This window comes from Colletotrichum godetiae (assembly GCF_030913485.1).
Source record: "Colletotrichum godetiae strain CBS 193.32 chromosome Unknown BDP55scaffold_1, whole genome shotgun sequence".
Taxonomy (NCBI): Eukaryota; Fungi; Ascomycota; class Sordariomycetes; order Glomerellales; family Glomerellaceae; genus Colletotrichum; species Colletotrichum godetiae.
Window position 1 is genome coordinate 2,130,743 of NW_026851249.1, and position 14,788 is coordinate 2,145,530.

Here is a 14,788-nt window from a genome sequence, read left to right on the forward strand (position 1 = left end):
ATTGTCAGTTTCGAGTGCGGCAAGTGGTGATGTCTACCGTCTGTAAGGAGTTGAAAAGGGAGATGTTTGGGAAAGGAGATAAGGATCCTGGCTGGACTAAATGAGTGAGGAAGAAGAGAAGGTGATGAAGGCCAGGATCTAAACGAATGGATGGATTTCTTGATAGACTGATTGCCAAAAAAAAGCCAGACGATACCGAGAGTGTGGTGTGTGATGGTGTTTGGAGGTGGGAGAAAAGAAGGACAGCGCGGATTTCCGAGTGGTGACGGGGAAAAAAGCCCAAGACGCGCAGACTCAAAGCAAAGGTGTTGTGGTGGGAGAAGGGAATGCAAGTGGGAGCCAGGGTGCTGGGGCAGGTGAGGCAATCGGCAGAAAATAGAAGGTTCGAAGGGAGACCGCAGACAGACGTTGCCCCCTTCCAAGGAACGACCTCAAGGCCCGTTGAAAGGACGAATACGGCAACGGCAAGGTTTCACCGGGGTTCACGCTTCGAAGTAGCCAAGGGCAACTGGAATGAAGGCGGAGCTCTAGAATTCGGCCACCAGACATCTCACCTGACGTTGGGGAAGGAACGAAACAGGCAAACTCGAGGCGCTGATGGCGCTCTGTTCTGAGTCTGTCACCCACTACACTTGCCTCCCTCGGACGTCATTGTGGTTTCTGGTCACTCCCATCATCGTGGATAATCGTGGCTTACAAGAGCTTGATTCTGCCAAATGAACTTAGAGCGCACTTTGTCTCTGAGTGAAGACTTACTCAGGGTCTATGCCTTTCTTTTAGACGTGACGCCGACTTCTTTCTTCTGGTGTAGTTACAATCACATTGTGGGCGGTTCTATGAATGAGGGGAGTCAAAACCAATACCTTACCTCACTTACGGAGCATCCTTGACAAGTGTCACCACACCTTGCGAAGAAAACTGACGAAGGGGTTTCATCAGGTGTCAGCGAACATTCCTAAGAAGTGGGTCATCGGGGCGCGATAGACGACGTTGGCCGCATCGGACGACGGATCAACAACCGGCTGATGTCAAGGGATGAAGTTGGCAGCCACCCGCAGCACTGGAATCCGTGCGGACTTCAGCCCCACTAAGATGCACCGGACGGGACGCTGGACTCTGGAGCTCACGGCAGCTGACAGCCCCACCAACCCCACCACTGTTACCACCTTCCGCCGGGCAGCTGCAAGTCTGAGTATTAGGTAAGCGCCTTCCTCAATCTTTATGTAATCAGACGCTTCTACCTCAACGACGAAGGGAGGTGCAGCCTACAGCGTACAGGGAGTGCGCGCGGGGTGAGATTCGACGCGTCTAAATTAATTACTTCGCGTCGCCCTCGACATCCACCAACGCCAACGAGGAGAGATACCCGTAGCCTCCCTCAAATCGGCACCACCCTTTACCGTCTCGACCAAGCCCATTACCACATGTCTGGTGCTAGCTACACCACATCGACCCGAAATGCCCTCCCATCCCTCAAGTCGTCGCAGACGACGCAACATTGAGGACGACGATTCAGAACCGCGTTCCGATGGCTCTGAAGGCCCCAAGCGCCCCCGCCTGAACCGACGCGCCAACGACTCTGAGGACGACGATGCCCACGAATTACCGAACGGATCTCGTACAAACGGGTCAAAGAGCACATCGAGCGGAGGCGACGGAGATGGCTTTTCATCTGGTGCTATCCGCCGTGTCAAAGTCGAAAACTTTGTCACATACGAACTGGCTGAATTTTTCCCTGGTCCCAACCTGAACATGGTGATTGGGCCTAATGGAACGGGAAAGAGTTCACTCGTCTGTGCCATCTGCCTCGGTCTTGGCTTCAGCCCGAAACATTTGGGACGCGCAGGAAACGTGAAGGAGTTTGTCAAGCACGGAAAGCCTACCGCTGTCATCGAGATTGAATTACAGCGCCGACCGGAGGATAGATCACACCACGTCATTCGGGTTCAAATCGACCGCGAAAGGAATAGCCAGAAATGGTGGTTGAACGGTAAGGATTCATCACATAAAGCTATTCAAGGGTTGATGAGGGACCTGAAGATTCAGGTGGACAATCTGTGCCAGTTTCTGCCCCAAGACCGCGTCGTTGAGTTTGCTTCCGCTACGCCAATAGACCTACTTCACGAAACTTTGCGCGCTGCAGCACCGCAGCAGATGCTGGACTGGCAGAAGAGTCTACAGGATCTTCACAAAGACCGGAAGGAGCTTCAGCGTGGGACCGAGTCCGCCGGCGACCATTTAAAGCAACTCGAGGACAGACAGAATTACATGCAGCATGATGTCGATCGACTTCGTGAGCGAGAGGAGGCTCAGCAGAAGATTGTTGACCTCACTGATGCCCGAGCGGTAGCGGATTATCTCGAGTCTAAAGCCCTGTACAAGGAGAAGAGGCAACAGGAAAAGCTTGCCCAGAAGAACCTGCGAAAGCTTGAGCACGAGGCTGCCCCGTCCCTGCAAGCTGTCAATGAGAAGCAAGTGTATCACGAAAAGGTGACCGCTGTGGTTCGCAATCGGAAAGAAGCTCTACGCCGCACAGAGGCTGCGGCAGATGCGGCACTCAGCCGGATTGAGGATGTCGACGAACAGGTCAAGACAATAGAGGGCAATATCGAAAGTAATAAAAAGGGATTCGAATCGAAAAAGCAAGAGCTGGGCAAGATTCGAAGCAAAATAGGGCTTTTGGAAAATCAAAAGAAAAACAAGCCTGCGGAATTCAACGCCACAGAACATAACACCCAAATCGTAAGTCTCGCAATCTGACTTTTGGGATTGTCCACTGACATGGCCCGCAGCGAGAGAAGGAGCACCAACTCCGAGAGCTTGAGGCCGAATCCCGTCAAGCTGAAGGCAAGCTGCGGGACATCAAGGAACAAGGGCATGCCAAGACGCAGATGAAGCAGGCCCTCAACCGGGAGCTTGAAGGTCTTCATTCTCAACAGGGTCAGATGCTCAGCTTCATCCAGAAGAAATGGCCCGATGTTGCCAAGGGCTATGCTTGGCTTCAGGAGAATGCTGACAAGTTCGAAAAAGAGGTCTTTGGCCCCCCCGCTCTCTGCTGCTCGGTTAAGGATGAACGGTATTCGGACCAAATCCAAGCGCTGCTACACAACGACGACTTTCTGTGCTTCACGGCGCAGACTCGCGAAGATCACAAGAAGCTCAGTCACTACCTGTACAAGGTCATGAGTCTTTCTGTCAATGTTCGGTCAATCCTCAAGCCGTTACATGAGTTCCGTCCCAAGATGAGTCGAGAGGAGGCAAACACCCTCGGACTAGACGCATTTGCACTAGACATGATCACCGGGCCAGAGCCAGTGCTCGCGATGCTTTGCAATGAAAAGAAGATCGATGCTTCAGGTGTCGCTCTTAAGGACATCAATGACGCCCAATATGATCGAATAGTTCAAGGAGAGGTGATCAACAACTGGTCAACAGGTCGGCAGCTCTACAGGGTGTCTCGACGCAAGGATCTTGGCCCTGGAGCCGTTTCAACGATGACCAGGGGCATTCAGCAAGGCATGTTCTGGACAGATCAACCAGTCGACGAATCGGAGAAGAGCGAAATCAAACGCAAGATCAGCGAGGTTGAGGCAGAGTTTGACGCATTGAAAGCTCAAAACACCGAGGTGCGAGCCCAGATAGCTGGTTTCAACGATAGAAGGAATGAGATACACGACGATCTTGTAAGTCACATTTCGAGTGGTTGAAGCCTTGATACTAACTCCGTTGTAGAAAATGCTCAAGGAAAGGAAGAACGAGCTCCAGAGAGCCCACAACGCTTACCAAGCGATCCCAGTTAAGCTCGGTAAGTAGCTTGCCGTATTATAATCGACGAAGATGCTGACCCTGTTCTAGAAAGCGAGAAGAGAGCCTTGGACCAAAAGAAGGCGGAGGTCGAAGAAGCCCGGTCGGCGAGTTTACAGCTGGGTTTCGAGATCGATAAAGCCGCGTTGAGCAAGGCCAAGGCCACCATGCAGCACCACGCGGCTATTGCGGGGGTTCGCGCAGCACAGGAGGCACTGCTCGAGGCCCAGATCCGCGAAATCGAAGCCAAATCTGACGTACAGGGTCTCAAAGCTAGAAACAACGAGCTTGTACAGATGTTGGAGGACGAGAAGCGCAACATCGCCGCCTTGTCCCAGGACTCCCAGCGTACCAGGCAACGAGCTGAAGACGCTCAGGGCAAAGTCATTGAGATTTTTGCCCAGGATGAGACCAGGAAGGACCTTCTTGAATCCCTGGCCAAGGACAAGAGCGTCGAAGACGTCGAGAACGAGATTGCGGCCGAGCAACATACAATCGAGCAAATCCATGTCGCCAATCCAGGAGCACTACGCGAATTCGAGATGCGAGCCCGGGAGATTGAGAAGTTGCGCTCAAAGATGGAATCCACCACAGCTAAACTCGATCATCTCAACCGCCAAATCACAAAGATTCGTGAGAAATGGGAGCCTCAACTTGATGAACTCATCAGCAAGATCAACGACGCCTTTAGTTACAATTTTGAGCAGATCAACTGCGCTGGCGAGATCCGAGTTCACAAGGACGAAGACTTTGACCAGTGGGCTCTGGACATCATGGTCAAGTTCAGGTATACTTGTTTTTCCCCATTGCGGAGCCTTAATATCTTCGTCGGTCGCAAAGTAGCAGCTGCTGACAACAACACAGAGAAAACGAGACTCTCCAGCAGCTCAACCAGCACCGCCAGTCCGGCGGTGAGCGTGCTGTTTCGACCATCTTTTACCTGATGGCTCTGCAGTCTATGGCGCAGTCGCCCTTCCGTGTGGTTGATGAGATCAATCAGGGTATGGACCCTCGTAATGAGCGCATGGTGCATGAGCGTATGGTGGAGATTGCCTGCCGTGAGCATACGTCTCAGTATTTCCTCATTACGCCCAAGCTCCTTACCGGTCTTCGATATGACCCTCGCATGCGCGTGCTCTGCATTGCGAGCGGCACGCACATGCCCAAGGAGGGTAAGAAGCTCGACTTTGCTCGCTGTTTGAAAAGACACAAGCAACTCACGGCTGGCGCATAGTGGGTTAAATGCCCGCGGTGTACGAAAGGGTTTGATCAGTCGTTATGAGGTGTTATTGGCGTTTCGGGGGACAGGTATCAGTCAATCAAGATACCCTCGAATTGATCTAGACGTAAGATGGGATTAACATGTATAAAAAGGCTCACGAAGAGCCCAAGCTCGGAAACTCAGGGATGGGTTTGGGAGGCTGGGCTGGCAGACGGCTTGCGGCTTATCTCGAGCTTGCAGAAGTTGTCGTCTCGTTAGTATTATCTAGGGCGAGGACAACTCACTTTATTCGCGCAACTTTAAGATGTTCGAGGTGGAGACCTGCTACTGCGTGATGATGAGATGGCCCGGCTCATGCTTGTAACGCACGCTGATGAAGCGAATTGTTTCTTAGGTACCTAGCAGCGCTGCTGTGCTGAACGTACACTTGGAAAGTTAATAGATGCGGCCTATTCGCCGAGATCATCGGCGCAGAACCAACTGTGAATTCTCTGCGATCCGTGTCTCTTCGGCATATCTGCGAGGAACCATACCCATTAACAGTAACTACAAGGACTAAGTCATCACTGCAACTTCGGATGAACTCACGGAATAGCCTCAAATAATTTCAACCAGGCTGGCACCATACGACATCATGACCGCGAGCGAATTGAAAAGGCCGTTCCTTTAGCAGGATCGGAGGTCGCCTACTCCTTAATCTAAGTAGTCAGGGTTGATTTCGCTCCAAGGCAAACTTGACTATTTCCAATTTGGCCTCGTATCTCGTACCTAAGGTAGTCAGTCTTATCTCTTGTCAGGTGCGACTGCGCATCACCCCGAGATGGTGAAGCGGCGTCTGCAGGACCATCCACGATCCTCTGGATCTATACATCACGTAGAGGAGAACGCTGTCAATATCGATGTCGCGAAAGAGTACGCTATGCTAGTTTGTGTCTCTAGCCCGACTCTACTGACAGTTCTTGGAGTCTGTCATACAAGTGTTCAAACTTGCTGCGTGTACCTTGGATACCACTCGGCAATTTCAACACGTATGTCCTAAGAGAAGTGGCAATGATCTTACATCAAGCCGACCAGTGAAAACAGACTCCTCATGTCTGACAGTATATACTCTTTCCCTTGGTACTCTTTGCAAGGAACAAGGCATGCATTCGAATCCACTGACCGGGTGACGGAGGCTAGATGGGCACCTGTCATCGCAAGAAGTACTGCGAGAACTTCGTAGTCAGTCTGGAAGAAGTGCCTTCCGGTAAACACAACGGCGCTTCGGCTTCTTCTTCACACCACGGCGCTAATTCCCGTCTATCGCATATTTCAAGTAGCATATGGCTAAAGCGGTCTCGAGGGGTGGTGATTCTGATAGTAGTCGAATCCTGGGTAACTAGGAAACAGGTTGTGCTTGGCTTCAACATTGCTCGCCGACACGTCGTTCGTATTCTAACAGGAACACGCGATCATGGACGGAATCATCGACTAGAATTCCTGGCTACATTTTATCCAAGACAAAGATCACAGCCAACAAGATCGTCAAACGATTCACTTCCACGTATGGAATTCAATGTCGTCCTTGATTCTATCGTCTTCCTTGCCATAGGGTAACTGGCCGGCCTCGAGTGCTGCGTGCTCGCGAACCTGTTGGGCCGGCTATATGGTTTGGCCTTGCAACCATTTCTGTGTAGTAATCTCATCAGATAAAGGACCGCGGTGCTGCCTCGGCCTTCATCCTGCTAGAGTATTATGTATGTCTGTGTACCCGTGTACACTTACGACTCTCTCCATTAGGCTCTCGCTCGATTGGTTCACTATCGACTTCTTCCTGCCCCGAAGAACCGACACATAGACATCCTATGAAGGGAATAATGCTCTATTCCTAGTAACTTGCTGATGCCCCGGTCGTTTGGCCAATTTTGATCCTCCCCGTCGATTTCCATATCCTCTTCGAACTTTCTCTCCAAAAGAAGTCAAACGCGAACACTGCCAGCAGGTATTTGGATCCAATATGGAATCAGGCATGTCCACGTGATGCATAAGTATCTGCTCTCATGTAGCAGCGTGGTCGTAGTTTGAGCTTTTATTGTCTATCACTCACATATCTTCTCCGCCTTTCCCATGCTCTTTGCTAGTCACGACTGTATACATCATCCGATGACAAGCCCAGGGACACTGCCAGCCTTCTTTTGCCCCGAGACTCTACGGCGGCCCACCGCATCCATCGGTGCCTGACCAAGGATAGAGTTCAAGTTGTACCATTGTTCCTTCCGTCGTGACAGGCTTATCTCGAATACTCCCCTCGTCGTATATTAGGTCTTGTGGGCATCCTAACATGTTCCTCCCTTCCGTGATCTGTCACGTTAATATCGAGTGAACAGCCATCGTTGCGCTAGAGTCCATTGCTCATGTATCCGGGACTCAAGGTACGTGTACCAACGCAATCCTTCCTCATAACCCGCCAGTCAAAGAGTCGACAGTCGTCAAAGCCAGTGAATGGCTTTGTTGATGTTGAAGGAGTCTCGTGTACGGTGACACTCTAGTCTCGAATCATAGGTCGGTGAACAAGGCTTCGTATATCGGGTTTCGAGTTTGGCGTTCGAGGCGTCGTCTCCTTGATGCTCTCATGGACGTCGGCATCGTTCTCGGATAGTGTCTTCTTAGTTTAGTAGTACTTATAGAGTATTGCATGGCAAGCGAGGGTGACGACATGTACCACGAGTCGTGATGCACCGAACAAACCCCCAAGACCTTTTCAGGGTGGAAGCCAGCCAGGATGGTCCGAGTAGGTTAGGACGGGCGTCGGTCACTCAAGATCTCGTCAGCCCAAGAAGCCAACAACAGCAGAAGCGCCGATGTCTATGGGGACGACGACATCATCCCTTTTGTAGTTTCCAGCACCGCTCCCCGACAGACTACCCGGGCCGGTCATCGTCTATCGGCACCACTACCCCTTCGGCTCGTCCGGGCCGACCATGTAGTAGCAGGATGGAGCCATCGTAGTTGAAGTTGTCCTCGATACCGAAAGGGCCCACGGGTAACTCCAGTCAGAGGAGCACCACTTCATGACCGTCGACTACTCGTGTATCCCGTCCACTTTCGATGGTGCTCCAAGTCTAAGCCGTGGCCTAGTATATCGATCTCCAAGTCACATTGTAATCGACCAATATCCATCTCTCAACCAGGAAGGAATCACATTTTCGATGAAATGAGTTTCAAATCATCGTTTCGTAGGGAGTTCGAGAAGCGTCGGATCGGTATAGCGTCAAGTAACGGGAGAACAAACCCCAAAGAGCCAAAGGGTCGCAATTAGTCCAGGTAGGCAGCAGCAGATCGCATCTATATCTCAACAAGACACACAGCCCACCGGCAAGCGATATCCGGGGAAAGGAGAAGGAAAACCTGGAGAAGAGATAAGGGGGCCGCCCCTCGTTCCCGCCCAGACCGCCCATCTTTCTAGATAAGAAGGTGCGCTTGAAACAATCCCACGCACAGCAGAGATAAAGAACAACTACTTGAAGGCGCATAGGTACTTACAGGAAACAAAAATCAACGGCCAAGTGCCACCATTCCGCCTTCCCGCCGCCAAACATGCATAACATCGTACATGTGCGCGCTGCAAGGAGGAATCTTCAAAGGGGAGGCCATCTCCAACGCCTTCCTGCAGCGGGCAACAGAGTGCGGCAAGGGTGGGCACGCGAGCAGAGGCCCCAAGACCCCAATATCCCAAGAGGTCTGGAGATAAGGGGGGAGTGCCTCGTAGATACGCCTTGACATTAATGGATGGCGAGGCCAATGAAGCGTGGGCAGCGTTTCTGGTTCTTACACAGCAACGCCCTGATCTTTGGCAGATAGGGCAGGTCCGAGGAGAAAGATAGACGAGAGATAGACAGGCAGATAAGTCAGTGATACAGCGACAGGGTGACGATTGCGCACGCGAGCCGATCTCTGGCGGCATCGCATTGCTAATTTGTTAGAAAAATGGTGCAAAGGAGTCAGCTCCCTATTTGAGCAAGTCGTTGGCCAAACCTACACCTTGATAGATCTGGCACCAGATAAGAGGCAACTTATAAGCTGTCTTCATTCCCCCGTATCCTCCTCTGTCCTTTCGAGCCTTACGTGCGAATATCTGACGACGACAAACTCCGACGAAACCGACTTGAAGTCTCGTTCTCCCTTCTCGAGATCTTTGGGCTAGGAACCGGATTAGAGGTTCGCCCAGATGGACAGGCGATGGACAGGAGACTTCGACCAGCACTTCACCACAACCCCAAGAAGGGTTAATTGGCCCGAAGTCGAACCTGTTTGGACGTCACGAGACAACTGCCGTCTTTCTTACCGCCCAGGAACCGTGGTAGGCGTCATGGTGGAGGACATGCGCCCCTGAAGCATGGCCATGGAGGCCATGACTTCGCCTCAGCATCCGTAGAGCGAAGTCGAACTGGTGATCTGGTGTTGATCACCCTACCGGCCGCACGCCACAGGAATCGAGGTCGCAGCTGGCATGCTCCCTGCCCTGTTTGGGTCAGCAAAATGAGAACAGAATTGAATCAGACCCCCACGCGGGGCTCCTTCATGCCTGCAGCCTGACCGGCGCAGTCGAGGGTTTCACGGCGGACGCAACCCTTTTCAGACTTGATCGACCATGCGCTTGTCGCTCTTCGCTCCTCCGAAAACTATGGTCGTTAATATCCGACATTTTTGAAAACCAGCAGCCAACTGAAGCCTGAAGCTCGCAGGTCGGCCGACTTTGCCCGATGGACCCTGGGAACCACACTGGATCGGACACGGCACCCATGAGCGACGCAACAAGATTGTTCCACAACTTGTGACGAACAGAGGCACCGATCCTCGGCCGAGAGCTCTGCGATTCCTCTGGATGACAATTGAGAGCGGTTTGGTTGGTTTCGTTGATCAGCAACGACCTGAAAGAGGCACACGACAAAAACCCGCAGGTTGGCGACGGTGGGGGGCACGCAATTTGACCGAGATTGCCGGGCCCTAAAATATCCATGTGGGGGTAGACTCGATAAGAGACATGCGCCGGACCAATAGGCGACGGCTGACCGGTCCTTGTTCTAAACGCTCACTTCTCTGTCGATTAGCAGGTGCATGCCAGCAGGGAAGCAAGCCAGGGAGCCGTTGCCATTCGAATGCAGTCGACTCGTGCCGCCTCTCCATGCTGACCCAGTTGTCTTCTGGCAACTTTGTGGTGGCGTTGCCGGGGACTTTGAGGTCCACTTCCGACTCACCGCCATCCACATTAACTTTCAGACTACGGAGCACATCGCGCCGGTGTTAGCAGAGAGGCATCGGCTCAGGTCCGACGTTTCTTTGAGAAGGCTGACAGGCAGTGTCAGCCTGTGAAGTCTCGTTCTCGCATATACCGGTAGAGCTACTCTGTAGGCATGTGGCTACCACACCTGCTGGGTAGGTTGAAACCGCCGCCGCGGTGCTTGTGCGGTGAAATACGTTTGCGATACCGGCCATCACAGATTATAACAGTGAGCTTTTGGAGCTTCCCTTGGGCGATTTTCTGCGTAATCCTTTGCACAGAGGTTGTTCGTATTGGTTTCTAGAAATTGAAGCGGATCGAAGCAACGTAAGCGAAGTGATGTTGGCTCTGGTCATTCTCAGCTTCCCGTTGTTGTCTAAAGGCATGCGGACGGGTACTGGCGATGCCTTCGGCTCGCGGGCTCGTTGTCTGCTCCCAGGCTTTCAAATCGTTCATGCACATCATCAGTCCCAACCCTTTCTCCTCAGCCACGCAGCGGGCGGCGCAGATGCTACCATGCATCATTATCGTATGGACTAGACGTTCTAGAACACGACGTCACTTGCGACATCCTGTGCCACATCGCCGAACACCTCCATTACAGACTTTGGCCTCCATCTGTAGGATCACATGTGAAGCTGGTGTCCACTGAAGTCAAAGTGCGACGTGGTATAGTGAGATTAGCGGTGGACAAAGCTTGCTGGACCCCCTTCCAAAGCGTGTGTTGAATCTGGAAGGCCCAGCAAGAGCCCCGATGTGGATGCTGTTCTGTGTGTCAAGAAGTGTTTCCGGAACGGCCTTGTAGCTCCGCAAGTCATTGAGGATCAAGTTCGAGCCTGGCGCTGGGCGGCATCAAGGCATGTCTTGCAGGCTCCGATCATGGAGGCTGGGAAGCCACTTTGTCTTCCGCTCCATTTTCGTCGAACCCTGGTGTCTGAGGACTGACGCAACGGGTCGGCCGCTGCGGCTTAACATTCGAACATCCACAGGACCACAGACGGGGCAACAGGAGTCGGGAGTCGGGAGTCGGAATGGAGAATCGACTTGATCTCAACGTTTCAAGCCCATCGCATGGATATCTTTGTTGCTACCACGGAGGTGTACACTATTCGCAAACCCTCGGCAGCTCTAGGACCGTCCGGTCCACAGTTGATGCGAGTTGAACCGAGTTGAGGATAGAACTGCGCAGTCGGATGCATATGCCCCTGCGCGCCGCTGCCGCTGTCGTCCTAGGAGATCGGTCTATTGGGGGCGAGACTGCATAGTGCACCCTGCATGGAACCGAGAGCCCTGAATGGCTCGGCAGCGACCTGGACCATCTGGCGTTGACGGACAAACAAAATTTCGTCATGGCTTTGCAAGGCCGCAGTATCTCTATCGTAAAGGTGACAGTCGATTGAAGAAGCCCTCCTAGAAGTGAATATTTTCACGCACTCAGTCTGCAGCTTGCAGAGTAGAGGAGTGTGCATATCGTGAGCTGTGTCTTGTCGACATGCGAGCCTACCACGGAGGTCGTGCCCGGCTGCTTCAAGTCGATGCGGCCCCGTGATATTGGTGAAAGCCTGCCCCCGTATTCTCTTAGCACCCTAGCGTCCATAGAAACCATGTCATCGAGTATGGGGCAGACATCGCCGTTGAGCTTCGGTTTACACGTAGAACGGCAATAATAAGCCCGGCGGAACCAGGCTGGCCTGCTTGAGGAAAGACAAATAACGCTGCGGGCGTCATGTCTCCACGTCCTGCCAACTTCGTTGGTATATCCTTGGATCGACGACGCGTTCGTATTAGAATGGATGTCAGCCGTGCCGTACGCTCGGAGTACCCGTACGAATACTGGAAAGAGCATCCGGAATAAACAAGCAGATTGCTGCGATGCCATACAATGCTGTCATGTTGAGTTTAGTTGGGCTCGCAACTTCCCAGTAACTTGAATCGTACACTACAATGACAATTCTCCGAGAAGAACCCTTGTTAGGAGCGCCCGCCAGACTCAAGGTGACGGCCAGGAAGATGCCCGTATGGGACCCTTCTGCCACGAGGCAATGGGTGATTTCGGTCTATGTAGCCCATGTTGGCCCTGTAAAGTGTGCCATGGGTGGTTCCAAAATGACTCGCAACAGCAGAGAAGGGCCGGGTGGGCGGTGCGTATCCGTACCGTGTATCTGTATTCTGCAATGTTATATCGAGGGTTGGGCCGTTGGCTCACCGACTGCAGCAGGGGTTGGCGAGTTGTAAGCGGAGCTATTCTTGAGACGCCTTGTTGATGATCCAGGTTGATGGCAACGAGGACAAGGAGTCGCGGAGCAGCTCCGAGCGGGTTTTGAGCGGTTGAAGATGAGTACGAAGGATGCTTCGTTATGGAGTATCCAGAGGCACGTAAGGTAGGCAGAAGTAGCTGGTGAGTGATCCGAGGTACGGGTATGGGCAGTCAGTCAGTGTCGAGATACGGATGTGACCAAGGGGAGACGAGTGATGTTGGATGACAGGAAAGATTTCGGTAAGAGAGACAGGGAGGTTTGTGAATGAGTGTTGCTGGTAGGAGCAATAGGCCCAGAGGTCAGGTCGGAGGAGTCGAGAACTGTAGGCAGACGGGGTGAGGAGGCCCGCTTGGGACGAGTGAGAATGGAGCATGGGAAGGAGAAAGTGAGGAGTCGCAGTAGGGGTAGCAGTAGCATTGGTTCCGTGCAGAATACTCCGTAGAGATACCTTACGAGTTGGGGGAATGGGGAATGGAGCAGATGGGGCAGGCAACGGAGACGTCTGGCGGGAAATGCGTCTGTAAATGGAGACTTCTTTCTTCGTTTCTTATTTCCTGTGTTTTCCCATCTGAAGAAGAGATTATAGGTACGGAGTAGTCTACAGAGTGTTACGAAGAAACACTGCCCTGGGGTGTATGGATACCTTAAGGTGCGGATGTAGGAACGGGCACTTATTTCCGGTCCTCAATGTTGAATTTGACCTCATCGGCAGCTTCGTCTATCCGGACTTCTAAGGTAAGGTAGGCAGGTAATCAAACCCATGGCTCCTTCTCCAGAGAAACACATCACGATTCACGCCTTCCTCGCCATGTGCTGCTCCTTCCTCCTCATCTCAGCCGTACCTTTGTACCTTTTTCAGTCCGTGACGACGAGGCAGTAACGGTTCCGTCCCAACACCTACTGTTGGATGGATGGAAGGTAGGTACGACTACGAACAGCTTCCGGATTTATCCAATGCTACTCCGTACTTCAGGTAGAACTGGACGTTGCTGCCATTTCCAGTCTCGTGTGGGGGTCCTCCAACATGGCCTCCCTGCACCTTAACTGCAAGTGTTCAAAGGTCCTTGCGTCTTCGGTCCCGGATACCTCCCCGGCACATGCAGCAACCGCAAAAGAGGTGGTATCCCGTACAATCATCCAGTGCCACACCTCGAGGTTTGTTGCATTGCCCCCCCCCCTTCCGACCGTCTTCCTTCCTCACCTTGCGGATCCCTCACTCACCTCACCTGTCAATCTCTACGTAGTACGAAGAGTCGAATATTCAACGGCCAGCCGAGAGAGCCTTCAACCACCTTCGACCTTTACTATGCCCCCTAGCATCTTCCTGCATCTCGTTCCGTCCTCTGCTGCACGCCGACGCCCTTTGTTCCTCCCAAACCCTCAATGCCGGCCCAGTCTCGCGAGCTGCAGCACACCTGCATCGGAGCATCGGAACCCAAGCGACGGTGACTCTCGAGTCTATGGATACCTAGTTCAAGTCTCCCACCCCCAAACATCATCCATCATCAACCACGGTAGCTAGTTATGAGGCACTTTCTGCTGCCTCGACATCTCCTCATTCTCTGCATCCGAACCGACATGGCTTTCACATACCCAAAATAGAGCTCGGTATTCTTCCGGTGCCTCTTCACTCCCCTCTCGTTTCCTCTTGCAGTCGCTGGCATATTCAACTTTACCGAGCCCCAAGTCGACTCTGCATTGATGGGCACCTACCCTGGTTCGCAGCCTGGGCCTACCTACCACCTTGCACTCCTGCGCCTGCCGTGAGATTGCCTCCATTAGCATGGACGAACGATCTACGGATATCGCACAAAACACGCGGCTCTCATTAGCCTAAACTCGTGCTCGGTCCTGCGGGCTGGCCAAGTCCTTCGAGCAGAGTTGACTCCCTGCTAGAGTCCGTGCTACCCTCCAACTCTCCATCTCCATTCTCCAACAACCTGCCATCGGATGACCATCAACTGCTCAGACGTTGCCTGCCGCGTGGGGGACCAGAGGTGGACGTGAATCTGGGTCGACAGGCCAGGTCACAGCCGTGCCACCGTTGTCCTATTCCCCCTCCCCTGTGTTCAACATGGAACACAGCGAGTCCAGCGGTACATTCGAAATATTTCCCGTCTTCTCCAAGCCTAAGGCTGACGAGACCCATCACCACAAAGAAGCGAGTATGGGTACCAAGTATTATGGAGTATACCACCCGCGCATCTACGCAATAGCGTATCCGCCGCCAAGGGATGAGAGCAA

At 52.7% G+C, this 14,788-nt stretch overlaps 2 protein-coding genes across 2 annotated transcripts; one reads left to right on the forward strand and one right to left on the reverse strand.

The window, feature by feature from the left end:
• Positions 1–1,272: 1,272 nt before the first annotated feature.
• BDP55DRAFT_641598 (RecF/RecN/SMC N terminal domain-containing protein) lies at positions 1,273–5,496 on the forward strand. The gene is made up of 5 exons (XM_060573408.1): positions 1,273–2,742; positions 2,793–3,683; positions 3,733–3,805; positions 3,856–4,591; positions 4,669–5,496. Exons 1-5 carry the CDS (start codon positions 1,459–1,461, stop codon positions 5,036–5,038), a joined length of 3,354 nt encoding a protein of 1,117 aa, XP_060437189.1. The 5' UTR covers positions 1,273–1,458; the 3' UTR covers positions 5,039–5,496.
• Positions 5,497–11,523: 6,027 nt separating this feature from the next.
• On the reverse strand, positions 11,524–12,429 carry BDP55DRAFT_21013 (uncharacterized protein). The gene is made up of 2 exons (XM_060565990.1): positions 12,225–12,429; positions 11,524–12,171 (listed from the first exon to the last, which is right to left on the reverse strand). Exon 2 carries the CDS (start codon positions 12,163–12,165, stop codon positions 11,713–11,715), a length of 453 nt encoding a protein of 150 aa, XP_060437190.1. The 5' UTR covers positions 12,166–12,171; positions 12,225–12,429; the 3' UTR covers positions 11,524–11,712.
• Between the last annotated feature and the right edge of the window lie 2,359 nt (positions 12,430–14,788).

Bases quoted from the DNA above. Each gene is read 5' to 3' on its own strand.
- BDP55DRAFT_641598 (XM_060573408.1), top strand. From the start codon at position 1,459: ATGCCCTCCCATCCCTCAAGTCGTCGCAGACGACGCAACATTGAGGAC. The intron at 2,743-2,792 runs GTAAGTCTCGCA...CATGGCCCGCAG, and splicing joins CAGAACATAACACCCAAATC to CGAGAGAAGGAGCACCAACT. The intron at 3,684-3,732 runs GTAAGTCACATT...ACTCCGTTGTAG, and splicing joins ATGAGATACACGACGATCTT to AAAATGCTCAAGGAAAGGAA.
- BDP55DRAFT_21013 (XM_060565990.1), bottom strand. From the start codon at position 12,165: ATGGCATCGCAGCAATCTGCTTGTTTATTCCGGATGCTCTTTCCAGTA.